General features: G+C 46.5%; 1 protein-coding gene across 4 annotated transcripts in view; it reads left to right on the forward strand.

The window, feature by feature from the left end:
- The window catches only part of LOC131577483 (calpain-13-like), a 48,618-nt gene extending 36,759 nt beyond the window's left edge, over positions 1 to 11,859 (forward strand). For 3 of the 4 annotated variants that reach the window (XM_058835379.1, XM_058835381.1, XM_058835380.1), the window contains 8 exons: positions 24 to 81; positions 615 to 682; positions 2,170 to 2,238; positions 3,205 to 3,283; positions 5,964 to 6,080; positions 8,429 to 8,484; positions 9,541 to 9,586; positions 11,365 to 11,859. In XM_058835379.1, coding sequence (XP_058691362.1) covers positions 24 to 81; positions 615 to 682; positions 2,170 to 2,238; positions 3,205 to 3,283; positions 5,964 to 6,080; positions 8,429 to 8,484; positions 9,541 to 9,567 — 474 coding nt within the window. In that variant the 3' untranslated portion in view covers positions 9,568 to 9,586; positions 11,365 to 11,859. Of the gene's footprint in view, positions 1 to 23; positions 82 to 614; positions 683 to 2,169; positions 2,239 to 3,204; positions 3,284 to 5,963; positions 6,081 to 8,428; positions 8,485 to 9,540; positions 9,587 to 11,364 lie in introns of those variants that run through there. The other variant, XM_058835383.1, reaches the window with a different exon arrangement.
- The last annotated feature ends 14,722 nt before the right edge of the window (positions 11,860 to 26,581 follow it).

The following is a 26,581-nucleotide window of genomic DNA, read 5'->3' on the forward strand; positions in this document are numbered from 1 at the left end:
CTTTGTGTTTTATTTTGTGTTAGGGCTCAACTATTGATGCCTTGCAGCTGCAACAACTGCTTAATGAAGTGATCTTGCAAGGTAAAGCTTTTACAGCCCAACTAATGTTTTTGGTGCTTGCCTATCCTTAGACTAGAGTAAATTGACATAGGATGTAATGGTGTCCTGATGGTCATTAAAAAATCCTCACTGTGGCTTGCTGCACTGTGGGATCAGAGCATGAGAGGGGCACAGCTGGAGGGCTGGAGCCAACTCAGCCATGCACAAGGCACAAAGTGCTCTTAAGGACTTGCTAAATCAGCATAAGTGGCCTTTCTTGTCACTGTCATTTCCCTTATCCTTATTTCAAGAGGGGAGAGTTTCCATCTGTGGGCAAGGACTGTGCACAGTGAGCCCAAAGAGGGCACCTGTCCTTGGGGAAGGTAGAGATGTCCGAGATGTGCAGATTCCCTCAGCTTGGCACAGAACCCTTCCTGCTGTTTGAGAACCTGAACCAGGAGCTTTTCAGCTGTGTGAACCTTCAGCTTGGTGTCCACCTTCCCTCAGAACGGTGTCCTGATGCCTGTCACAGCCCTTGCTCTTGCTAATGCCTTCTGTTTTGTCAATCCTTGCAGATGAAATGACCAGCCTGGGAGGGAGATTCAGCTTTGATTCATGCAGAGGCATTTTAGCTCTGATGGATGTATCCTTTCAGCAGAAGCAATAAACTTCCCTGGTGCTGCCCATCCTTGCCTTGAGTTATGGCTGAGCTGAGCATCCCAGTGTGAGAACCTGCAAGCAAATATTAGCCCCAGTCCCCAGTAAATAACTGTCCCATAGTCCGTGCAGGACTCTGCTGTGTGTGCCCTGGCTCTGGTGTGTCTGCTGAGAGGTGAGGATCAACCTTCTGCTACCAGCTGACTCTTTGCTCTCATTTTGCCCTCTCTGGGGTTTGGCTAAGCTTTACCCTTGGGTGGGGGTCTCAGGCAGAGGTGAGACAAGGAGGCAGGACAGAGTTTAGGTGTAGCTCAGCTGTTCTGTGGTGGTTGCACCATGCTGGGGTGGCACTTTCATTAGGTTGCCAGCAATGCTGGTGTCTGGGGCAGAAACACTGTCGCTGCTGAACCCCAGGCACATGCCTGGCAGGCCATCCCAGAGTATCTTTCCAGTGTGTCTTTCCTATTTAGCTGAATCACTCAGTCTTTTTACTGCTAACAAGACAATACAAGAAATACATTTCTGGCCATTGTAGAACAAGAGAGCTCCTTGATGAAAACATCCATTCTCCCATAAATGTGTTTTCCCCCTTGCTTGCTCATTGTCTCTTTTCCTCCATGTCTTGAAAAAGCTTTGAGACATTTTCAGACCTTTAAAAACTGCCAGAGGATGAATAAAAATGACCAGAAGTCCCTCTCTCTTTCCAGCCTGTCCTGGGATAAGCAGGCTCTGTGAATGCATGGCACGTGCAAAGAGCTGACAAAGCCTCTGCTCTGCTGTAATTCAGGATGGATTTTTAATTCTCTGGCCTGCAGATAACCCATGTACAGTGTGACCTATCCTGGCCTGCAAAGCCAGGATCAGCTTTTTTCACTCAGGTTCCACTACAGTGGCACTTGTCTGCTTGTATTTCACTGGTGATGAGTTTTCCTTCTGGGGAGGTTTCACCATGCTGCATTGGGGTGGGTACTGTGTGTCTGCCTGGGACTCCTGGAGGGGAGCAAGCCCACTGACACAGCCCTTCATGCACTCCTGGGGAGTGTCTGCCTCAAAGGCTGCTGCTGCTGCCTGACTGAAGGCATCTGGATCATCTCCTTGTGCTCAGTGCCTGTTCTGGAGGCTCCAGGAAGAGCAGGTCCTGTGGTGCCTCATGCAGAGGCAAGGCCACAGGGCCATGTTCACTCACAGGGCATCCGTGCTCCGGGGTTAAATGTCACTGCAGCTTCCCCTGCGGTTAAAGTTTTATATTTATAAAAATAGAAACCTTTTGTGGACTGTGAGCACAGGCATGAGCAGCTGTACAATGTGTCAAAGAAGGTGGATTTAAACACGACAAAGCTCTTGGCTTTCTCAGCACGAAGACAGGAGAGGCTGCATCTCGTGTGTTTAAGTTCAGTGGAGGCAGCATCCTCAGCAGCAAAGACAGCCAGGTTTAGATCTCATTAAGTGCTCGATTCTTAACTAAATGCACAGCTCAACTCGAATGGAAGACTCACCCTGCAGGAGTTCGGGAGCCTCTGGCGAAGTCTCACTAAGTACATGGTACGGGGTGGGGGGTGGCTCTCTCTGGGCTGTGTGTACTCTGGATTCTGTGGATTCTGCGGATTCTGCACCCCAGGGCTTTCCAGCAGTGGGGAGCAGATGCTCTGTGCTCTCGCAGCGCTGCGGGGGGAAGCCTTGCCAAGGTTGCTTGCTTAGCGGGTCAGAGTTCCCTCCTCTCACGCAAGGCAGGCAGTGGTGTGTGTAAAGTGCTCCAAATGAGCAGCCCAGGCTTTTCCAGCAGACAACATTGAGGGAAAATGTAGGAAGGCCAGTTAGGCTCAGAATCTGATGGAAATCTCCATGTCTGTGACACCACTGACAATTTCTTTTTATTTATTTTTTTTTAAAAAATGGCTTTCTAAGCTGAAATGAGTTCTTAAACAGAATCGTCTGAAAAATGTCATTTCCTCATTTCTTCAGTTTCTAGTGGAAATGTGTAGGATCTAATGAAAGCTTGTCTGGGAGAAATGTTTCTGCTTCAGGATAAGCACTGGAAGCAGTGACATAGTATTTAGGGTCCCACCTAAATTCTTCAGAGCATGCATGGCAGCTTCTCTGTGTCAGGTCCTGCTCCCTCAGTCGTGGTGCAGGACAGGAGGGCTTCCTCAAGGATGAGGTTTGGGTGGGCTCCGATTTATCCCAGCCCTCTTGAGATGGTCTGAGACCGCCTAGTTCCCTATCTGGATAGGGCTGCTCTTCCCACTGACAGCACCTCAAATGTGGCTTGTGGTGTGTTAGGAAAGCAAAAAGTCTTCTGTCCACCCCAAACTGTGGGATTTCTTACACAGTAACATTCTGTCAGAGCCTTCTGAAAAAAGGTCTCCCTTGTCACGACCACCCCATCTCACCTGCTGAATTTCCTTGCAGCCTATTTATTAAGGGAGGAGAACTTACATAACTCATTGCAGTAGTAAATATGGGGAATGGTGGCAAGAGCTTGAAATCTGCCTTTGCACTGTATTTTAGGATATCTTCAGCAAGGAAGACAGAAACCGTTCTGGATTTCTTGATGTTGCTGAACTGAAGAATGCGATACAGGCAGCAGGTACGCCCAGAGGTGCTGAGCAGCTCCGTTTCCTCTGCCTGTGGCAGTGAAGGAAAGGATGAAAAAGGAAGAGGAAAGAAAAAAGACCTTTGTGGGGAAAGTGGCTTGGACTTCACAGAGATACCAGTAAGATCACAGCTCTGCTGAGAGATCTGTGCTGGGGAGACAGCAGAGATGCAGGGAAGTGCAGCACCGGGCAGAGAGGCTTCTAGGTCATGGATGGAACATCCAGTGGAGGAAAGGAGAAGGGAAGAGTGGATTCTTGCACTTGCCTCAGTTCCTGCAGTTTCTCTCCAGGGCAGTGACTAAGTCTGGAAGGGAAAGCCACACCGACAGACATTTATTTAGTTTGCACTGACCTCTGTTGGCTACTGGGTGCTGAAACTCTCAGTGAGTGCACGAGTGAAGCATTTTAGCTGAGTCGTCTCAACGGAGACTGTGTGTGAAGTACATCTCTGACAAACTGTACAGCAGAGAAGCTCCCATTTGGCTGCCTGGAGCTCGGAGGGTGCTGTCCCAGGATTGCTGTCCCTGGAAGCCATCAGCTGGGGCATGCATGAATAATTGTTTTGCTGCTGAGAGCTGGGCAAAGCATCAGCATCTGCCTGAGAAGTGCAGCACTGATGTGCCAAATGCCAAAGGAGGAGTTGCCAGGGCCATTCTGTGAGAAAGATGCTAACGTGTAAAACTGGGAGGAAAATTGTACGTGGAAAAGTCCTGTCAGCCAAAACAATGCAGCACTTTGAAGGGATGAAAGACACTGTTAAATGGCAATTCAATACATGTTTGGCTGCAAGTAGTTCTGAGTGGGGAAGAAAATTACAAGCTCATTCTTGCTGCCCTCTGAGCCAGACATCTGCATTTGAATCTGGCTTGGCAATGGGATGATGCCTGTCCTGGCTTTTGAGCAGGAACCCCAGAAGGCATTTGGGGGCTTGGTGCTACCTCTGGGAATAATATTAATGTATCTAGATCCAGCTCCTAGCCATCTGTTCCCTGAAGAGTTCAGTGCTTTCCCAAACAAAACACTGCAGTGTGTGCTTAATTTTCACTGTTTTCCTAATGCTTCCAGTAATAATAATAATGGATCAGAGTAAAGCAGGCCAGCTGCATTAACAGCAGTGCTGCCCTGAAATGCAGCAGTATTGGCCAGATGTATTTAAAAACTCCTCTTCGGCAATGGTAAATGATTCAAAATAATTTTTATAATTAGGAAAATGTCAAGTCAGTAATTAAAAGCTTGGCTAAAACCAGAGGATAAAAGTAGATGAAAGGTTTGGGGAGTAGTCTTACAAATCATCTGAAAAGTCTTGGGAACAGAGAGAACTGGCCCTTCAGTCTTGTTGAAGAGGTTAATTGAGAGGCATTGCCAAGTGAGCAGATTTCAGAGCAAGTGTATCCCAGACTGACCAGGCCAAATTGTTGGTGTTTTAAGATTTGCTTGCAGCATCCCATAAGCGATATTTGCTGGAATCTGCTCTCTGGAGAGAGCTTGATTGAATTCCCACTGTCTTCAAAAAGGTTAAAAATGGAATTCATTGCTCACTGCTACAGTGGTTTAACACCAGAGTCAAAGAAGACGTTTCATTAATTAGATTTATTTTTAATTACTATCTTTATCTCCTTTGAAAAGAATATAAAATCAGGTTTGCCTTAATTTGAAATGTATCTTAGGCCCAAATGTATTTCCATTCTTTAATTGCTCAGCATTGTGTATTGGATTCCTGCTGGAGACCTCCAACTAGGCTCATGCAACCAGAGTTTGTCAGTGGTGGTACTAAACCACTCCCAACAGCTCTCTCTCCCTACACAGGTGTAGAGAAGCCATTTCTTTTATTTCTGTTTTTTCAACTAATTTAGCTCCATGATGAGTTCATTTAAAACTGAAAAGTTTAGAGCTGGTTGAAAAAGCAGGGAAGTTACTTCACATCCAGCTGAGCTACTAAAACCTGGAGTGAGAAAATGAGACTTTTCTGAAGTCTCAGAGAAGGCATTAAACCAAAGCTATCAGTCCAGCTCTCTGCAGAAAATTTCCCTTTTGTTTTGCAAATCAGTTTTTAGTGCAAAATATATTTAAATCACTCCTCTTATATTGCCAGCACACTTAGGGTAGTTTTATTTAACTAATAAAAGAATCATTCTAAAAAGCAATTTTTGTTCATTCAATTGAATACCAATTTCCATCCAAACAGACTGCGACACAAATACTGAATAATCAGCTAATAAAAAAGAAATGCATCCTTCACCATTTTCTAATAGAAGAGAAAATATAAAAATTAAGAATCCCAGGCATGCTATGTAGCATAATAGCCTGAGCATGCAGCATCTGCCTCTTTAGCAGAAAGAGCCAGTGGTATTGGAAATGCTACACTCAGACTTCTACAGTCATGAGCCAAAGAAAATCACCCTTTCTTATAGAAAATAAAAGCTAAAAGGGGAAGATAACACTGGGTTAGTTAGCTCAGTGTTTGCAGCTTGCTGACTTAAGCCACAATGGGAGTCAGTAAGGCGACTTTGGTTTTCCATTGCCCCACCCCGACTCTTTGGCACGAGGTGGGGGAAAAGGCTGTCCAGGAGTGTATGACAGGGCGAGGGGCTGAGGGTGTCCCCAGCTTGTTGGCAGGCTGCAGGAGAGCATCAGAGCTGGTCCATCCCCTCCCAGTGTGTCTTCCCTCGGCAGGTCTGGCCACCAGCGGGCAGCTGCTGCGCCTGATGACGCTGCGCTACGGCGATGCCGTCGGCAGAGTTGGCTTCTCCGACTTCGTGTGCTGCATGCTGCGCCTGGACACCATGAGCCGTGAGTGCCAGCACCCGCCAGGGCACGGGCAGCAGGGCAGCCTGCAGAGCCAGCCTGAGAGCCAGGGACACGACACCAGGCTTAGCAATACATGTCTGACAGCGTGGCTTGGAAGTGATGCGCCTGGCCCAAGTCCAGGCATGGCCCAGGCAGCTCTTTGGGCAGCCTGTTTGCCAGGAGCCTGGTTCATCTCCTGTCCTCTGGAGCAACTGGCTGCTAGAGAGCAGTTCAGTGTTCAGTAAAGTTCTCTCAGTTTTGTGGTAAGGAGAAAGTCTGGTATCCCCTGTGGATAAACAAACCCATTCCCTGTCTTGCGTCCAGCTATTGCAAGGAAGGAGTGTCTGTAAAAGAGCTTTTGCCTGAATGGAAATGCAATTCTGTTTCACAAAACTGTGATTTTTGCTACTCTGATAATAAGCATTTTGACTGGAAATACTGGTAGTTAAACAAAGTCAGCAACTGTGACCCCAGTGCTAGAACATCGCTACAGCAATTTATTCCATCTTTGGAATGAGCTGGGCTTCAACGGTGCGTGGAAAGGAGCGTTCATTTTCTCCCATGTGTTTTCAGCACTGATGTTTAATGGGCCAATAGTGGTCAGCAGACCTGCTTGGATGACACTGCCTAAAATCCCATTTCAAGGGAGTACAGCAGAAGCAGCTCTGAAACTGTTTCAAAGTCAGAGCATGTCTTGATTTTAATGCTTTCATTTAAAAAAAAAAAAAAAGCTTGTAAACACCCGTTTTTTATGATTATACTTGTCACTTGCTGTAGATGAAAGTTTTTATGCCTAAATTAGTGCCATAGTATTTTTTTTCATTTAAAAAAATCCTTTTACATTTTAAGTGCTAATGTAAAGACAAATCCTTTGCATCCATGTGGAAAGGAGTCTCTAAAAGTTTCATTGCTGTCTGTAATGAGAATCTTAAAATGCTCTCCACTCTTTCAGTTATCACTTTACAGAGGTTTTAATGTAGAATACATTTCTCAAACTTTTTAGACCATTGTGAATAAGTTTGTTACAGGAGAGGATAAGGGTGCCAAGTGGGAATAAAAGGCAGTCAACCTTTATGAGGATGTGAATGCAGCAGGGAAGATAAAATCTGTCCCATTAAATCATTACTCATCCTTTCAAGATAGCCAGAGATGAGACCCAAACCAAAAGCAGCAGCTTCTTTGCAAATTCTATTTAACTGGAATTAATGAAGCAGTAAAGAGGCACTTTACCTCTGCCCAGAGGAGGTAATTTCAGCACTGCCACTTTTTCCTAAAAAGACTGCTGGGTGCAGGCCCAGCCCTGCAAATACAGCCTTGGACTGGGCACAACACCAGGGTTTCCTTGCTCTGTGCCTTTTTTCAGAGCAGTGTAGGATGTGCCACCTTTCCTCCCTGCCCTGGGCCACGCAGGAAGCTCTGGTGCCCTCCTAAGGGGCAGATGAGCAAGGAGCCCTTGTGCCCTGTTCCTACCCTCTCCCAGCAGCCTTTTTGCTAAGGCTGGGAAGGTTTCAAAACATCTGTAATCGTACAAAGTCTTTTTCATTCAGGGTGGGAAACTCCAGGCTGCCAGAGAAATGTGTCATTCAAGGATAGACAGACTTAAATTTGTTTCAACTTTTTATTACTGTTTATAACGGCACATTTCTCAGAGAAAAGTAATTTCAAAATAAATAAAAACCCTCAAAATACTGTGTTTTGAGTTTATCCAAACACTTGGTTTGAAGGCTTCTCCTAGACATACTGCAATATAAATATGCACATAGAATAACAATATTTGAATGGATTTAAATTTTCTGATGGCAAAGTGTTCTGTCAAAAAAAATTTCAGCAATGTTAATTTCAAACTCTATCTGAATAACAGCAGCATCTGCATTTATATTCCCTGCAAAAAGCTTGCAAGGCATACTAATGACTTCAAGAGAACCACTTTCTTCAGGGCAGACTGTGATCACTCACTGCCAGGGAGGATGGAGAGGGACCAACAGAAAGTTTCCCTGTGGGAAGATGTGTTTCATTAGCTCACCGTCCTTCTGTCAGTCTTCAGGCAGGAAAACAATTGAAACAAATTATGAGAGGAGATGAAAGCAGCCGCATTGAGCACTGCCTGTCCCGACACTTCTGCCAAATTTTGGCCCCAAAATTGGGATGTCTTCCCAGGCTGTGATCCGAGAGCCAAGGCAGAAGGGGTACCCAGCACAGAAATGAGATGTGGCCAGGCAGGACACCTGAGCCAGGCAGAGCATCCCAGCACAGGGATTGCAGTTCTGCTCCTCAGCTGCCACAGCCTTGTCTCTGCATTGTATTCTTGCTTCTTCCTCATGAAATAAGTTTTTTTTTTGTTCTGCCCTTAGATGCATTCCAAAACTTAGCAGAGGGTGGATCACAAATTTCAATGACAGCAATGGAGGTAAGAATGCTCCTTCCTTCTCTTCTCCCCAGCTCCAAAGTGGGAGCACATGTTAGCAGAAGGGTGAAGTTAAAGATGATGTGTGATGTATGTTGCTAGGCTTTTGTCCTAGCAAATAGTGGTGGAGGTTTTGCCTGGCTGGAAGTAGATGCTGTGTGGGAGGTATTTCCCTGGAGTTCCCCACGGGTGCACTGCTCAGAGGTGGCCATCCCTGGGCAAGGCATGGAGCCTTCCCTTACTGACACCAGCCCGTCATTGCTGGAAGCATTGCTCAAAGTGACTTTGAGGAAGTGACCAAAAAAAAAACCCAAAAAAACCCCCAAAAACACCAACAAAAAAACATGCCCTCATTTCTTACTGCCCCATCTGTTAATCCTGAGTTGCAAAACATCTTGGTTTTAAGAAAGAAACAGCAGACAAATGCTTGCTGCTGCTGTTTGTCTTAAAAGCACAGCCTGAAGGATAGCTCTCTGAATGGGGATACATCAGGCTTTTTATCAGCTAGTCTGAAGCAAAAATCCTGCTGTGCTCTATGGTGATATGCCTGAGTACTGCATTTTATCAGTCTGGGGACTGTTATTTGACAACCCAGTATTTAAAAAGATTTTTTTAAAAAGCCTTTTGCAATCTCACCGGCTCCCGTTTATACTCTGTGGTTAGTGCAAGCCTCATTGTTCATTAAATCTGTTTTGCACCAAGGGCAGAGAACAGTTTGCAAGCACAGGACCTGAACCTGTTTTATAGGGGAGTCTGTAGGACAGCCAGGTTCCCAGAAGTCGCTATCTCTTCCACTTGCAATCAGGCAGGTGCCATCCTTTCCCTCCAATTGCTCCTGCTGCAGCTGCTGCAATAATTTATCATGGAAAACAACATATGGAAAGAGTTTCTGGGTCTGAATTGTAATAAGGGAAAGAGGCAGTTCCAAAATCCCTTAACTATCCTGTGCAGTACAAAAGGACTACAGTCACTGGGTCACTCCTGAAGGCCCTGAGACAAGCCTGAACACAGTGGTGTACCATCACTGTCTAAATGCACCTTTTCTTCTCCTTTTTCCAGTGGCTGACCCTTGTCATGTACACCTAGAGAGATGCCAGAAGTCATGGTAAGAAATCCCCTCAGTGCTGACAAGAGAGGGTGGTGGAGCCCTTGCAGGAAGCTCAGCCTGGGGTTATGGGGGATTTTGGGACAAGAAGCTGTGAGAGGAAGAGGGAAAAAGGTGAGACCTGCAGCAAGAGAAGGGCTACAAAGGGAATTGGACTTTGCACTGTTTTTTCTGGGGAATTGCTGATGGCCTCACCAGTCAAGCAGACCACCAATGGCTCAGCTAGAAACTTGTCCCCACCTGAAATAATAGATGAATGAGCAGAACTTACTTTTTTGTCCTCTGAGGGGTGCAATTACTTCTGCATATCTTACACAGCAGCAAATGTTAAATAGTTAAATAGAGGGTGGGTATACGAAGTAACTTAGATTTCTTGGTCAGTCTGATTTCACATTTTTAACAGCATTACGTGATTTGGCTTACATTTCAACAACAGTCCCTACCTTGTGCTTCTTTTGATGTTTGTTCCTTTCATGCCAGGCCTAGAGGGACTTTTTTCCCTTGGACTTTCCAATTTTGCTGCTTGATTCTTGTGAAAGACTCTGCCTTTTCCTGCAAAACTCAAGCTGTTTATACATCCGAGGACCATCTTGGCCGTCGTGCTTCTGCTAACTCTCTGTGATGCTGCTGTTAAACTGTTGGTGCTGCAGTGTTAAACTGTTGGTGCTGGTTCCAAACATTTGTCACTGAGGAGAAAGCAGGGAGGAAACCACATCCTTAGGAAAACATGCCCTGGAAGGGCAGTTGACCCCAGGAATTTGTGGAGCATCCTTGGGCAAAGTCAGACACTCCTTATCAACCCAGTCCAAAAATGGAGTAAAAAACCCAAACCCATGACATTCTTTGAAATCCATGAACTGCATCCAGATAAGCCTTAGATAGACAGGAATTACAACAATAAATAATACATGAACAGCATCTCTGGTGTCTCACACTCTGTTTCTGAAGGCAGTTTGTATTGGATGCCAGCTTTGCTGAGAAGTTGGAAGGGCAAATGTATAACTGGGGTTTAAATTACACTCCCCCAGGGAGAAAGCATGGTAGGTTCAGAGCCAAGGCAGGGATGGCTCCATGTTTTTCACCTTGACTCCAGGAAAACAGCTCCTCCCTCTTGGCACCTGCTTACATCCAGTGTGTCCAGCTGTGGCAGCAGCCAGGCTTCAGCACTCAGCACTGTGATGCCTTCCCCCCCTGAGCTCTGCTTGCAAACAGTTGTTTGTTTGAAAGTCTGCTCTTTGCATTCAGAGCTGTGGACAGTGCAAACCTGCATTTTGATGTGTGGAAACAGAATACTCACAACACTGCACCCAGCACTTGCAGACTGTCATTAGGTAAATATGAGAAGGACCTCACCTTTGGAGATGAAGTTGCTTAAATTATTGCTTGCAAATTATATTCACAGTCTATTTAGTTGTCTCTTTTTTTTTTTTTTTCTTCATGAATCATTCATAAACTGATCATAACTTCTGGGAATATATAATTAATCATAATTTTCACTTACTGGTTCGGAATGAAATCCTGCCTGTAGGGTGTTTGTAAGCAGTTCACTTGAGCAATTTAGCAGACACTTGCAGCTAGAGCCTGGGCAGTTGTGGCACAGGACCCTCAGAGGAACAGAACTGTTAAAACTGGAGTCTAACAAACTGTGATTGATGTGGGAAAACACACTTGGCATTCACAGAAAAAATTTTCTTGGCAAAAATATTCCCATTAGTGATTCCTAAAGGCTGACTTGAAGCTGGCTGTGTTCTGAGTGAGTCTCTTTACCTCTGTTTTAGGTGACTTCTCGTCCTCCTCAGTAGAACAGTGCCCAGGCCACCCCACACAAAAGCCATGGATGGAGTCCTTGAAAAACCACTGTGAAGGAGTGAAGCCAGGTGTGTCCTTATGCTTCGTGGTACTCAGATGTTGGGATGAGAAGTCCTTTCCAGGCAAACTGGAGGTGCCTTGGAGAGAGAAGAATTGCTAATGAAAGCACTCCATGGGCAAGCTGGTAGTACTTAATGGTCTGGGCAAGCTGGAAGTGTTGCCTGTAAACTCCTCTCATCTTACTATAAGTACAGAAGTCAGGAACGGCTCCATTAACTGTGAAAAAGAGCAGACCTTTTGTGTGAAAGGCATGTATAAGATATAGGTTACAAAAACAATCAAGACACAGTTTTATTTGAGTTATTTCTTAATTTTCTTGTGTGCCGTTTGTAAGTGCCAGAAAATGATTGAAGAAATAGTCATAATTCATACATAACACCAGAAGCTTTTTGATTTTCTTTATACTTTTTATTAATAAATTAAGAAAAAAATAACTCTTAGGCATTTTTGAGTTCATCAACTATAGTGATTCCATTTTATTTGCTACAGCAATGGGGTGGCATATTACAGATATAGAACAGATTGTTCGGTGCATTTTTTTCTGACTTCTAGAATCTATATTGGGACTGTCTGGGAATAGAAAAGTTTATCTTAACTGCATTCTCTTCCTCTGTCCTGATATCTTTAAAAATGAAGGACTTCTTCAGACATAATTCCTGGTCAAAAATTTAACTTAAACCTGCAAAGTAACCGTAACCTTTTTGTCCCCACACATGAACTTCATTTTCATACTTTTTTATCATGGTGTTCAGAAAAAAATTAGTGATCTATCCCACTTAGCTATTGGGAACAAAAAAAAAAATAAAATCTTTGAAGACTCTATTTGTGAAAATGCCAAAAAAGGATGCAAATATCAATGGATGAAAGAAATCCAGGGTTGCCATGGCAGCATAATTCACACCATGCCTCACCCAGACCCTCTGCACAGGTTTCCATTGAGGCATCCACACGTTAGCAACAGATTTACCCATTTGGCAAGGAGATGTCACACACTGGAGCAAGAACTAAATCACAAGATAAAGATGAAGCCCAGATCTTTGTTATCATGAGGTCAGCCTGTGTTGTGTCACTGCCTTGTTCAGCAGCTTGGAGAGCATTACTCTTACAGGTAGGTCCTAGGCAAGAGGGGCCACTGAACCCACTCTTCCACTGAAAATTAGAGCAAGGGGAAATCAGTAAAATTAGACTATTTTAATATTTTTTTTTCAGTAATTTTTGAACAAACTGATTCCTTCTCCAAAGCGGGACTTACACGTCCCACCTGAAATCGTTAATCACTAATTAAGCCCTCTGCAAATGTTGGCAAAGAGAGAAGATAAAAGGGGGCCATGGAAAAATAAATATACTTTGCTAAAAAGGTATATTAGTGGAGGCATTTCAGAAAAAGGTTTATGTAGCTTAGCCTGGGAATTCAAAAAGGATAATTAGAAAACTTCAAGTATTCCTGGATGACTTCCACCACACAGTTCAGCAGTGCTCAGGATGGCCCAGACCTGCTGGGAACAAGCTCTTTGTAGCTACAGAGAAGTCATCTCTCTTAAAGTTGCAAAATTCAGTTCAAGTCAACTGGTTTAAATACATTCTTGTTCTGTGATAGCCTTATCTATAAAAATACCAAGCCATTAAGATGAATCTTAAAAACCTTAATTTGTGGCCAATGTATTACTTGTCCTTTTGTTGCGATGTGTAGCTGCCTTTCTGTGGAAGGCAGTTCTGCCTGTCAGGAGACAGAGATCCTTGTCTCATAACTCAGCCTGGCCACAGACTGAAATGTCTCCTCTTCATTAAAAAGCACCCCTGGTGAGAAACATCACCTATCTATGAGCTGTCTCCCTGTGAGCTGGGGGTGATGCTCTGGGGAGTGTCCCAGGCACAGAGCCCCTGCAGATCCCACCTCCAGCTCCATCCCAGATGCCCTTCATCCAGCTGTGTGTGGCTCTGTGCACACCAGCACTCTCAGGGACCAACCCATGGCCCCTCTGGCTTTGCAGGCTGGTGCCTGCAGGCTGATCCTGCACTGGGGCAGAGTAATAACTCACTGCTGTCAAGCTGAGCATGGCTGCCTGTCTGTGGCATTGGAAGAATTGGTATTCCACTTGATTTATACCTCCAACAGAGCTAATTAAGCAACAGTTCAGGAGGAATCCATCATTGTGACAGACTTGTTGATTAACCATCCCACGAACAAAGTCAAGGGTGTTTGGTAGCCTGAAAAAAAAGGTCAATAAGGGAGGAAAGCAATGATTTGGCCATAATACAGTGGTGACTATTATTTCCAAAAGCAACAAGAAGCTTAATACATTTCACAAATACTAGGGCCAACACTGGAAACAAAGGCAGCTCAGATCAGTGGGGTGTTAGATAAAGAGAGAAAACTTCTACATTTCATCTTTGTGTGATTATGCTGTGAAGGCAAACTTTATGGGGATGGTGCCCCTATTAAAACCTTCAGGCCCCTTCATCTGTGTTTGCCAGCTCTGAAATGTGAGTGTGGTCCCCATGAGGTTTCTGGCACTTGTGAAGGCTCTGAGAGATTCATCCAATTATGATAATATCATCTCTAATTTTTTTATTAAAATCAGTTCCTAGTCCTCAGGGACACAAGTCTGAAAAGCCCTAAGAGAATCTGCTGTTAGGAATTGAAGAGAAGGAGCTCAAACAAATGCTCTATTTTTAAATCTTCATGAGGCTAAAGCCCTCAAGGGGGCAAGAAGCAGGCTGAAGCAGATGAGATTAGTGATGCTGAGCTCCCCAGCACAGGAGATGGGATATAGAGCTGATGAAATTAGGTAGGATCTAAGCCAGCCATTAGCTCTAGAGGGACTTTGGTGCAGAGTGGTAACAGCTGACCCTGCAAGAGTAATCTCTGGATGTAATCTTGGAGTCCTGTTGTTTACTGCCCTTCCCCTGAGACCTAAAAGTCCCATGTCTTACATCTGCCTGGCAAAGGCTGTGCCCAAGTCATGTCAAGATGGACAGAGGAGGAAGTTCTCACGTCTTACCTACAGGGTCTGTTTCCTGAGCATGCAGCCTGGATCAAGGATTTCCCAGGAACCTTGGAGGCTGTGCTTTGATGCCCACACCTCAGTGAACACATCTTGCTGCTGTGGCATGGGAGACTGGGGGTGTCCATGGCCAGCTTTGGAGCAGCTGAACCTCCCTCTCTACCTTTGGCTGTGCCTCATGTCTCTCACAGAGAAGCTGCAGCTGCAATTTATACAGAATGACTATAACATTTTTCAAGGGAAAAAAAAAAAACAACCAAAAAAGGCTTATTATTCCATAACCACATGCATGGCTGGAGAGGGGAAGGCTGGGTGAGACCCTGGCTGTGAGCAGCCCAGTGGCCCGTGCACTTCATGGTGTGCACTAATGATTTTTATTTTTGTTTCTTAATGCAATGCATTTCTCAAAGCAGGGGACAGCTGTGCCCTGCCACAGCAAATGTCCTGACCATGGGCTGCAGAGCCACAAGCCTCTCACAAGCAGGGGTGCAGCAGTGAGGGATTGCTATTCCAGTGGAGGAATAGCAGCCTGGAGGGGTGCCTGGGGACACTCAGGTCTGGCTGCTGCCCTCAGCGAGATGGTGACCCTTTCTCAAAAGAGGTACTTGTCCTTCTCTGAGTAGGAAGCAGATGGAAGTTCTGTCAGGAGAGACCCCTCCCCATGTTCAGGTGGCTCAGCAGGGGCACAGACAAATATTGGGATCATTTCTCTGTTGGGGGGTGCCAGCTCTATTTGGCATTATCACGCTTAGCCTTAGCACCTCTCTTTAGGATCTCTTTGCTGCAGGGCTGCAGCTGAAACATTTCACTCTTACCTGGCAATTCCTTACACAAAATACCTCAACCTACAACTTCTGGCTGCACTCCTGGCACCTGGTTCCACCCTGCAATAGCTGCACCTTTTCAGCCCTGGGGAGGAGAATGTCCAAAGCACAGCAGCCTCTTCAGAGCCGGTTTCCCAGTGCCCCCACCAGGCTGGCCATTGTCACCCTGTGTCCCTGCCACCAGTTGTGCCCCCAGTTGTGCCTGGGCCGGGTGTCCCCAGCCCGCTGTGGCTCTGGGGTCCATTTCTGCTGCCTGGCAGTGACATCTAGAGGCTCCCTGGCCTGAGCTCCCGTATCACTGCTCACAGCTCTTGGCACACAGAAACCTGCTCCTCACAAAGCCCCTGGGAAGGGCTGAAGTACTGCAATGCTTAAATCCAAGTCCTTCCCTTACCCCTCCTTCCCTAAGCCATCATGAGAAGGATCTTAGTTGTAGCACCCCAAGAAAATTTGACATTGTTTCTGGGATACCAAAGGTCTGGGAGAGCCAGCCCACGTCCCTTCCCTGAGAGAAGAACTGGTCCACGTAAGGCTGGTGCTGGTTAAATAATACATACAGCTTTGCACTTGAGGAAATATTATTTCCTTGCTTTACATGCCATCCATTAGATTTGATGCCATCCAGCATCAAAGGTAAAGCTGCCACAGAAATACCTCTGTATCATGGCTGGCTGTGCAAGATGAAAGATTATTGTGCAAACAGTATTACGCACTTAAAAGCAATGCATTCAAGAAAAGGGGAAGAAATATATCATCTCCATAGGCTGAATTATTCAGCCAGATGATGAATGCATCTCCTGAAGCATTCCCAGGGTTTGAGCTGAAACACCTACCATGGGGAGAGAGAGGAATACTATTGCCTATATGAAAGGTACTTGGTATTCAAGAGAATGTGTGTTCTCTAGGGTGATATCCCATAGGCATTTTGAGTCAGCAGAGCAGATTGCAAACAATCTTCTGGCTTGAAATCAAAGAAAAAGCAGCTTAGTGGAATAGAGCTTTCTCACAATAAAAATTTTGTAGGAATATTGCAGTCAAAAGTGTGAGGAATGGCTCTTGCCCATCCTGTGTCTTATATCCACCCTCCTCTCCTCTTTACTTATTTTGTCTGCCTGATGCTGAGGAGCTGGACTGTAATGATGGTTGCCAGCTCCACACAGAGAGAAATGCCAAGACAAGGTGGGAGGCACAGCTGTGGGGTGACCCTTCTCCATCACCCTTGGATTTCACGGCCTAAAACCCCTTCTCCTTACCTCCTAGGGACACATCTCCCTCCATGGAGCAGGAAGGTGCTTTGCTTACCAGCACTGTGATGATTTTCAAGACCTAAACACAGTCATTAACCTGTAGAAATGTTAATGTGTCTAGTTCTTTGGGGTTTTGGTTTTTGGTTGTTTGTTGTTTTGTTTTTTTTTTTCAAACCAGCATTCCATGTGCTCTAGAACTCTAGAACTCAGAGGTGATAGGAGATATTAAATAAAACTGAGATTGTCAGGCTGTCTTGATTTTACTGGATTGAAGAAAGAATGCTTAAAAGAAAATTGTACCTGTGAGTGCCAGATTTTTCTTTTTCTGATACTTTTTCCCCCCTCCCTAGACACTGGCATAAAATATTATAATTATAATATCAAATGAATATTTGATTCCATGAAACAAAGGATTTTTTTTCTCCCAATGGAATAAAAGAAACAGTTTCAAGTTTTTAGGGTGATCAGTGAAGTCCAGCACAATGTTTAATCAGATTTAGAAGATGAATTGGACACCTTACCCATAGCTCCTAGATATCATTAGTTACCACAGAAGTGCCTTGGACAAAGCCTTCCACATCAGGCTGAAGATTTTAGGAAGCCAAAAGGAGCAATGTGCTGTGATGGAGCTGGACATTTTCTTCTGGGCCCTGGCAAAATTCTCACTGAAGGCAGCAGGAGGGAATTCTGGACTTCTAAATGGCCTTTGTAACACTCAGCATTTCAAACTCCTCATTTGGGTGTTGGCTCTGGCCTGGGGAGGGGTTGACATCATTCCTCCTCGCCAAAAGGAGGCATCAGAAACTCCCTGCACTTTGATGGGGCAAGAGGACACCAGGTGGCCTGGCTGGAATAGAGAAAGAGGAGCAGTGGGTATGAGGTTGGGCATGGATAGGCCTGGGTACAGGGAAGCAAAGGCAGCACTTTCTGTGCCACTGCAGAAGTTTCCTGGTGCAAGCACCAACCCCTCCAGCAAGTGCCTGTGCCAGAGGTGAATGCAGAGATGTTCTGGGAAGGTTTCTGTGTTTTAGTGCCCTGGAAAAATCATGGGGCCTGGGAAAGGCACTCCAGGCAAACTAGGAGATGTTGGCATACTCCTGTGTGCAGGTCTGGGTACCACACCCATGGCAAAGCCTGTTTCCTACAGGCTCTGCCGCCGCTCCTGGCGCTGACAGGGGTGACCTTCCGAGGACTTACAAACCCTGTGTCCCCCCAGGCACCAGCACAAAGCTTACCTGACAGCTCCATGCTTTCACATGCTGGGAAACAGCACCTCTGGCTCAGCTCTTGGAGCAGGTGGCGGATCCAGCTCTCCTACTTAATGTTCACTTCATGTTCACAAGTCCTAGGAGAGGCAGACATCTGCAATCACTGAAACACCAAGGCATGGCTTTGCAGGCACTTCTTAGATAGCGGGCTGGGTTTAAAGCCAAAATCAGAATATGGAGTAGAAGAAACCTTTTCACATTAAACCATTTGTAAAAATAATTTCTGGGCTTTTACCCTTGTACAGTTTCACTTCAAGGCCTTATTACTCTCCTGGCCCCTGAGGTTGGAAGAGGGTCATGCTGTTGGACAGCAGTCACATCCAAGAGGCAGCAGGCAAACAGCTTTTCTTTGTCGTGCTGGAAGTGCCAAACTGAGGAAGGCAAGGGCCAGAAGCTGCTTGTAAAGCTGCTGAAAGGCTCTGGGAGCTGTGGTATCATCACTGAGCCATCAGGGCTGTGCCCCAGGATGTGCCCTCTGTGCTGCCAGGCTGGTGGTGGATTGACACACATTCCCACTGACCTACATTAGAGGGATTCATGAGTCACACATAAAATAAAAATCATTTCTCTAATGAACAGACTGCTGCTACTGAGATGGGAATTTTGTGTGAGATACTAAGCAAGAGCCCTTGATTATTTGAACATAATGATGTACTTCTAACACAGCTTTAACAAAGAAGTAACTGGCATTAGGCTTTTATGCAGACATTCATGGCTTTCAAGACACTTTATGGATGAATTGATTCTGTTCAATCAGCCCAGGCGTAGAAGAATTATTTCCTTCTCTAGCTCCAGAATGAGTCAATAAAAAAGGGGACAGGATTTCCAAAACTCCCTATTACTTTTGACTGAACAATGGGAGAGCTTTTAGAGAGGCCTGAGACCCAAGTGTACCCAGTGGTAGAAAGTCAGAGGCAGAAATTTTTAGGTCAGGAACAGATTGTTTCTCTTCTTTTGATGAGATACGGTGTGATTTAATGAAGACTTCATTAATCCAGGGATGTGCCATGTCATGCATAATACAGGAGTTCAGATGGAGGAGCACAGTGTTCTCCTCCAGCACAGGGATCTGAAGTGAGATCTGGATGGGGATTATGACAGCTCCCAGGGTTAAGCTGGGATCCAGCTGGGGGTGGCTCAGAGGGATATGCCTGAAGAGGAATTGGTTTGGTGGCAGGGCATTGCTCTTTAAGACCCAAATCATTCTCTGATTTAATGAAAAAAGCACTGAAGGCACACAAAGCTTTGGCAAGTTGGAATTTCCTGGGAAAAGTATTTGAACAAACATTTTTTTTTCTCATTGAAATGGATAGGTTGTGTAAGAACTTCTGGGAAACAACATGGCTAAAAGCCCCCTGTACTGCTGATAAGCAGACTTTCCCCTGAGGCTAATCTCATCTTAATTTGTCATTACTTAATCATTCGATAAAAGACTTCATCTCATTTACAGTATATTCACTCCCCTTCAAGCCCTGTTTCTCCTGTTCTTACCTCCGGGAATTTTAACCCCAGAAGCTCCAGCTGGGAGGTTATTTAAAGGCGGGGTTATTGCCCAGCCGCATGCCAGCTGTGCCGTGGGGCAGGAGATGCTGCCGCAGTTCCAGGCGGGAGCTGCAGATGGCAGGATTGAACTGCGGACTCCGCTCCGACCCGCTCTGCTCTCCCAGCCAGCGGCACCGAGGAACCCGCAACATTCCCGGCTACGTGAGACCGGGAATACCATGCTCAAAGCCTGCTTTGGAGGTGGTAAGCCCCTCCCGAAAAAAGGTTCTTTTCCTCCGGAAACACAGAGAAAGTGTTGGTACCACAGGGGTTGCCCTGAACTTGCTGCATCCACCTCCTTCCACACACAGAAGGTAAAAAAATGTACAGAGAAGGGCACCGAAGGTAAACAAAGTCTTCTGAGCAGCTTCTGGTTGAGGAATCATTAAATGTACAAGGTTATCTTAGTCTGGAGAAGAGCTTCTCACAATGATGGTAGAGAGCAGGTGCATAAAAAAAGACCATTCATTGTCCTGGAATAGAAGAACCAGGAGCAGCAGATAAATCACTTGCTGGTGATAGGCCAGGTGAGGTACTGCTTTCCATGGCCTGGGATGGTAGAGCTCATCTCTGTGGGGTGCTGGGGCTGCCAAACCTTTGCAGAGCTTTGAAAAGTGATTGGGCAGCTTCATAAAGAGGAATCAATCAGGAGTACCACACTCAAAGACATCCCCTCCTGTTCATGAGGAAATTTGTTCCAGGCACTCAGCCCTTCCCAGGGTCTGCTCTTGGAGTCAGGAGACTTTCAGCTGGCCTGATCCAGCACTTTGGTGGCCCTGGCCTGGGGATCCAACTTAGGGGATGCTGTGAGCTGCTCAGCTTTCAATTTCAGAAGTCCTTTCCCAGGACAAAATTCGAACTGTGACCCTGGTACATTGCATGAGCTCTGAGGCTAGAAGATCAGAAAATGTACTTCTAAAAAAAAACTAAAAATCTCTCTTTGACCTCTAAATGGGTTTTGAAGGGGGAGGAAGGTGGGATTCCTGAGTCAGGGTTTCCAAAGGCATGGGATGGCAGCATTGCACTGTGTCCTTAAGCCTCTTTGCATTGAACCAGTAGGGAAAGGCAGGGTGAGTCCCTGGGGTTGGGACTGTTGAGCTGTAAAGTACCACAGAATTGTAGAAAGTTTAGGGTCATTTAGGTTGAAAAGGACCTTTAAGGTCTTTGAGTCCAAGGTTAACCCAGTACTGCCGCTCCATATCCCTAAGTGCCACATTTACATGTCTTTAAATACCCCCAGGGATGGTGACTCCACCACCTTCCTGGGCAACCTGTTCCAGTGCCTGGCAACCCTTTTGGTAAAGAAATTTTCCCTAACATCCTTGTCATGTTGCTTGTTACTTGGGAGAAGACACCAACCCCCAGCTCAGTACAAACTCCTTCCAGGTAGTTGCAGAGAACAATAAAATCCGCTCTGAGTCTCCTTTTCACCCTTGTCAGTATTTGGTAGGCAGAACTTGGGCCTGTTGCTCACCCACAGATGATGCATTGGCCAGGCTGGATCTCTTCCATGGTCTGTGTCCCAGAGTGCAACCCCAGCAGCTGAGGAGCCCTTGGCTATCCGAATGCAGAGCAAGGCTGGAGCGAGCAAACCCTGGATTCAGCATGGCTTTCCTACCAAAAGGTCTAGTTAATGGGTCTGGATCTGTGTGAGAAGGAGGAGGAGCAGCAGGAGAAAAGTAAGAATCAGACCAACAACATCTGAGTTATGCCTTTCTCAAAACCTGTTTTCTCTTTGAGGAAAAAACAACCCTGTTCCCATTTTAGTTAGGCTCAGTTGGCAATATGGGAACAGCCCTAATTCGTAGTCATTTCCTGGCAGGGTTGGATTTAGTGCAGCATGGTGGGGATGGTGGCAGCAGCACCTTTAAAGCCAACAGAGGAGAGTAGCAGGCTCTCAGTACTAAACCCTGGAAGTGTGATGCCCCAGAGTTAACAACTAGACAATAGGAAATGATGATCAACAGCTGCTCAGGTCCATTGACTGGCTTCTTGGCTTCAGCCAAGAGACCTTTTATGCTCTTCCTGACTAGACTTGATATTCAGGCTCTTTAGCTTTCTGTCTCATCTGGTTGGACTAGAGGGCTCAGTGTTCCTGTCTGTAGTCAGATTTCCAGTGTTATAAGGTTATGAAATCTGCTAGAACCAGGGAAAATAGCCTCAAGTTGCACCAAGGGAGGTTTAGGTTGAATGTTAGGAAGAAAGTTGCATGGACAGGTTTGCCAAGCATTGGAACTGACTGCCCAGGGAAGTGGTGGGGTCACCATCCCTGCAAGTATTTAAAAGGCAGGTGCAGTGGTGAGAGTTTTATTTTAGAGTTTTAGAGACATTACAAGGGAGCATGTGCTGATGTGAGATCATTTGCAAGATTGTTTGGAATCTTTTATTTTTTTGACTGGCCAATGAACAAGACTGTCAAGGTGGAAAAATCTGGTTTTGTTTGCTTGTAACTGTGAAAAATGAATAGTCCATGTTTCTGATCATGCTTGGTGCTTGGTGAAGTTAAGCTGGCAGAATGAGCTCTTTCTTGCCTTTTGTAGCTAAATGAAGAAAAGTCACTTGGTTACTGACAGGCCAGAAAGAAGAACAAATCTGATCTTTGCTTATGCCCTGCCCTGGCTTGCTGCAGTGGCAGGGAACAGGGAGAAGGCACCTACCTCAATGCTGGCCTTGGCTTTCCACACTGGAAAAGGGTCAGCCTGGCCCAAAGCAGCATCCAGGCAAGCACTGACCAGTGCATGTAAGGATGTTGGGATTGTTTCCTCAGCAGCATGCACTGTCCTGTTTCCAGATCCTTGGTAATCTCCATGTCCCGTGCCCGATTCCCCCTTACCCTAAATTTACTCAAGGCCTGGCTGGAATCCTTTGCTGGGATATCATTGATTCTATTTATTGATTCTCTTTATTGGACTACTTTTCCATAATTGCATTTGCCTGTGGTTAGCCCTTTAATCTGCCTTTTCCCAAACCTCATGCAATGATGCTGGAATCCATTTATGGCTGCATGTGCATGTGCAGGGAGGGCCCTGAGGAGGCAGCTGGCACACGTGTGTGTGTGTGTGTGTGTGTGTGTGTCCATGCACACGTGTCCAGTGGTGAAAGCACAGCTCTTGGCATGGCATGTCCTGGGCAGTGGCTGCCTCCAGCCCTCTCTGGGCTGAGCTTTGCCTCTGCATGACAGTGGCTCCCGTCCCAAGTAATTTAGTGGAGCTGCTGTGTGCCAGAGTCATCTGTTCTGCTTCAGAAAAAGGCTGAGCAAAGGGCTTTCTCCACTGTTTGTTCAGACTTACCTCATATGGCGAGGTAAACCAGCAGGAGAAGAGGCAAGGCCTGCTGCTGGTTGTGACCTGGGCTGTTCTCTACTGCTCCATCACAGCAGAGCCACTGCCACACTGACAGGACCCACCTCCAGGAGCTTCCTGCTCCAGGAAAGGATACAGCCATTTGGCTTCATCACTTTCAGCAGGAAGGCTTTGCAGCTGTGAAGTCAAGCTGTGGCTTGGGAATCTCTGCCCCTTGCCCTGCCCTCATGTGCGACAGCCTCCTGCCTCCTGCGACATCCCTGTGACAGGGATGCTCAGCTGTGTGAGCTGAGTGGCTGCTCCAGGCTGGTGGGCATCCCACTCCCAGATTAGCAGTGCTTCAGGCAGGGAAGTCAGCCCAGGCAAGCTCCTCAGGGGGTTCTTTTTCCTGGGAGGTCTCCCGTCTATTCCTGGACTAACCCCAAAGGCTTTTTGCACAATAGTACACGGCCCTTGACCGCGCAGTTTTCCCTGGATTGTGATGCTGTTGAGCAAAGATCAGTGCAGTGCTCTGCTGGTCCCCCCGCTCTGTGCCTCCCACAGGGACTGTTTCTTCCACCCTGAAGAGACCTGCTCTGCTCTCCCTCTCTATCTGCAGCCCCATCAGTCCATGAGCAAACACACCAGAAAGCTCGATGCGAACTTGCTCGCATGAACAATAACCTGCAGGGATGGGGCTTTGGCTGCTGGTACACAGTGTTTGGCTTCACAGATGCTTTTGTGGGATTTTGTTTTTTCCAGGAAAACCAGAGGAACTAGATGACATGGGAGATGAGGATCTTGGCATAAATTTTGTTAGAGACATTACAGTAAGCAGCCCTCCAGCACTTGAGCTGGATCACAAATTTTGTTTAGGGGGAAAAAAAGAAGCACAGAAAAAAAATCAGTCAGTGAAGAGGGTGTAACAACCTTTGCCCTGAAACACACTGGAGTGTTTTTGAGCAGAGTAATGAAAATCCTCCAAAGAGCAAAGCAGTGGAAGAGCCACTGTTACAGATGCCCTGAGACCCAGTTAGCTTAACTCCTTTATTGATCTTCCCTGGAAATGAAGCACTACAGCAGAGAGGTTAAGGGAAGCAGATAATAAACAGAAGAGACTTTGAACACATGAAAGCTGGGATGACAGTTTTAGGGAAAAAAATCTCAATGGAAGCACACTGCCCGACTCCCCTGGGTTTTGGCCAACAGGCGTTAGTAACCAAACACTGAACCCACTTTTCTGGCACTGAATCAAGAGGTGAAAGTCCAGCTCCTTGTCTCTGCAGCAAGGGGCACGTCAGGCATCAGTTAGAGTGGGAGGGAGGAGCTGCATGTGAGTGTCAAACAGGACAGCAAGGGCTGGACTTCAGTTCTTGGGAGTTTGGGTCATTTGCAAGGCAAACCAATTAGCTCCACACCTTCCCATTAACTCAGGTCTGTGCTAGGCTGGGACTACTTTCCTATTTGGCACCTGCCTCCAAATCCAAACTTTGAAATTCTAATGAAAATTAGAGCACCTCTGTGCTCTGCTGAGGTACCAAACTGTGCCAGTCCCAGGTCAGAGGTGTCTCCATTGCCCAGGGGAAGCAGGCAAGGAGAGACCCCAGCCTCAACACTTTCCTGTCGCTGCTCGTCCTCTGCCTCTGGGTCCCCAAGGCTTTGCTGAGGGAAGCAGTGGCATCTCTTTGCTCCAGAAGAAGTAACAATGAGATAACAGTGGCATGAAAATGTGCTGCACCTCTTTTTGAACTGCACAGCTGCAGCTTTGCATTTCTGAAGGTTTAGCACCTAGGGAATAGGAAATGTCAATATTACCATAAAGTTTTCCTTGGGTGATACAAAATCCTCCAGCTGTCAGGTTAATTTAAAGCCAAAAAGGAAATCAAGTTTAATCACAATTTTGTGATCATTTTTGCCTCTCACAGGAAAAGTTCCCCCAGCTATGCTAAAAAGATGTTCGGTGTTTCAAGGACACTGATTTGTTAGAGAAAAACTTGCATTCCTTGAGCTGAACATCTCAAGGATGAGCAAGGGAGGAGGGCATATCCCAGGATCAGCAATAAGAATCTACTTGAAATAAATGCATTTCAAGTTTCTATTTTAGATCAAGAAATTGCTCTTAGCTTTTTGGTGGCCTTCAGACAAGCTAATGAGCACTTTTGGGAAATGCACCTTTTGAAATCAGCAGCAAGCTGCCCCAGCTCCTACAGGCAGCCACCCAGCCTAGAGCAGCATCTGCCCTGGGGTGCTAGAAGCCCTCCAGAGGCACCATCACCCATCATTCCCACCACAGCTTCTCCTTTGCAGCTGGTCTGGAACCCTTGGGAACCAGCCCCAGGAAAGGGCTTTCCATTCCCCATTCCAGTTTGAAGGGGAGAGAAGGTAAAGGAGCAAGGAGATTTGGAACAAGGAGATTTGAAACAGGGGAGGGGAAGAAGATGCTTGCCAGGAGAAGAGCCAGAAGAAATTCCAAGGAGGTGTGAGATTTAGAGGGCCAAGGGCCCTGACCACCATCAGCAAGAGGAATCCAGCACACCACTGCTCAGGAGGGGAAGGGCTGTGAGTCTGCAGAGTGGAGGGCAAGGGAATGCAAAGGACTGGAGAGGACATTGATTTTCTTAGAGGAAAAAATGAGCAAGAATGACCTCAATGGAAAAATATTTTCTCTCTCTCTCCCTTTCTGTCTCACGGACAAATATAGCCCTACACGTTTTGCAAAGGCAGTGCTCAAGCATGTTTGGAATGAGCAACTTGGGAGGCAAATTGCTACCACTTGTCCTCAGTCTTGGTTTTTGGCTTTTATTTCTTTTTCTTGCTTTGTCTTCTCCCCTCCAGCGTGGTCCAGCCTTGACAGCTGCCACAAAGCCACCTCAGAGGGAGCCCCTGACTCAGGAGGACAGAGGGGTGTCCAGGGGACAGATGCCAGTCAGTTGCCACAGTGACAACCACCACTGGTGTTCACAAAATGACCTGAGAGGAAAAATGGATTGAACCAGGGCTGTGTGGGTTAAAGAAGGGAGAAATGGTTGGGTTGAATAATGGAAAGGTCTTTCCAACAGTAATGAAATGCTGGATGGTGAGCAGGTCTTTCCAACAGTAAGTAATGCCTGGAGAACTTGCCAACACCCACCCCAGGCCATCCTTAGGAACCAGTTCAGCAATAGCTGTTCAGAAGGGCACAGGCACAGGCACAGGCAGTCATTCCCCCTGACAGACTCACTCACTTCCCTATTTCTGCATAATTCCTTTCCCTTTCACTATGAACATTACAGAACATTTCTGCTGGGAGTCAAAAGGCTGCCAAGTGCCTTTAGCTGTTTCCATCATCTCCTGTTTTCCCAGCCCCAGCTGTGTTTTACCTGGAGGCTGCAGCTCCCATGGACCTGCTCTGATTCAGTGGCTTCCCCGCTGCTTGTCCTCGGTTTGCTCCTCGATGGGAGCCAGCTCCCAGGGGCTGGAGGGGCCCTGTGACCCACTCTGCCCCACAGCCAGAGCCAGCCCCAGCTCACACCAACATTCCATGGGGACAGCAGCACAGGAAACCCCCGGGGCCGCCTCTGAACAAGGCTCCCATCCTGTGGTTACCCCTGCTTGTGTTTCACTTGTGGGGCTGAAAATCTCAGCCTTCTGGTGAAACACAGGATTGCTCACAAAAAGTCCAGATGCAGGGGTGAGTGGCTGCACACCCATGGCTGCTCCAGGGGCAAGGAGAAGGAAGACCCAGGCTTGGGTGCAAAGCAGAAATCCTGCCTTACATTATCAGCAGCAACCAAAACCTGCCCTGTCCTTCTCTATGACAGATAGAAACAGCTCCTGAGCCTTGAATCCAGCTCTGCAGCCAGGCCTTGGGCTGAGCAGATCAGGACAGCACTTTTGCTACCCTCCCCTGCCCCCACAGGCCCAGGACAGAGGTGGGCTTTGCAGCCCAGGGTCTCTCAGGACAGGGAGGCAGGGCTGGG

Source organism: Poecile atricapillus, chromosome 3 (assembly GCF_030490865.1).
Source record: "Poecile atricapillus isolate bPoeAtr1 chromosome 3, bPoeAtr1.hap1, whole genome shotgun sequence".
NCBI classification, from domain to species: domain Eukaryota; kingdom Metazoa; phylum Chordata; class Aves; order Passeriformes; family Paridae; genus Poecile; species Poecile atricapillus.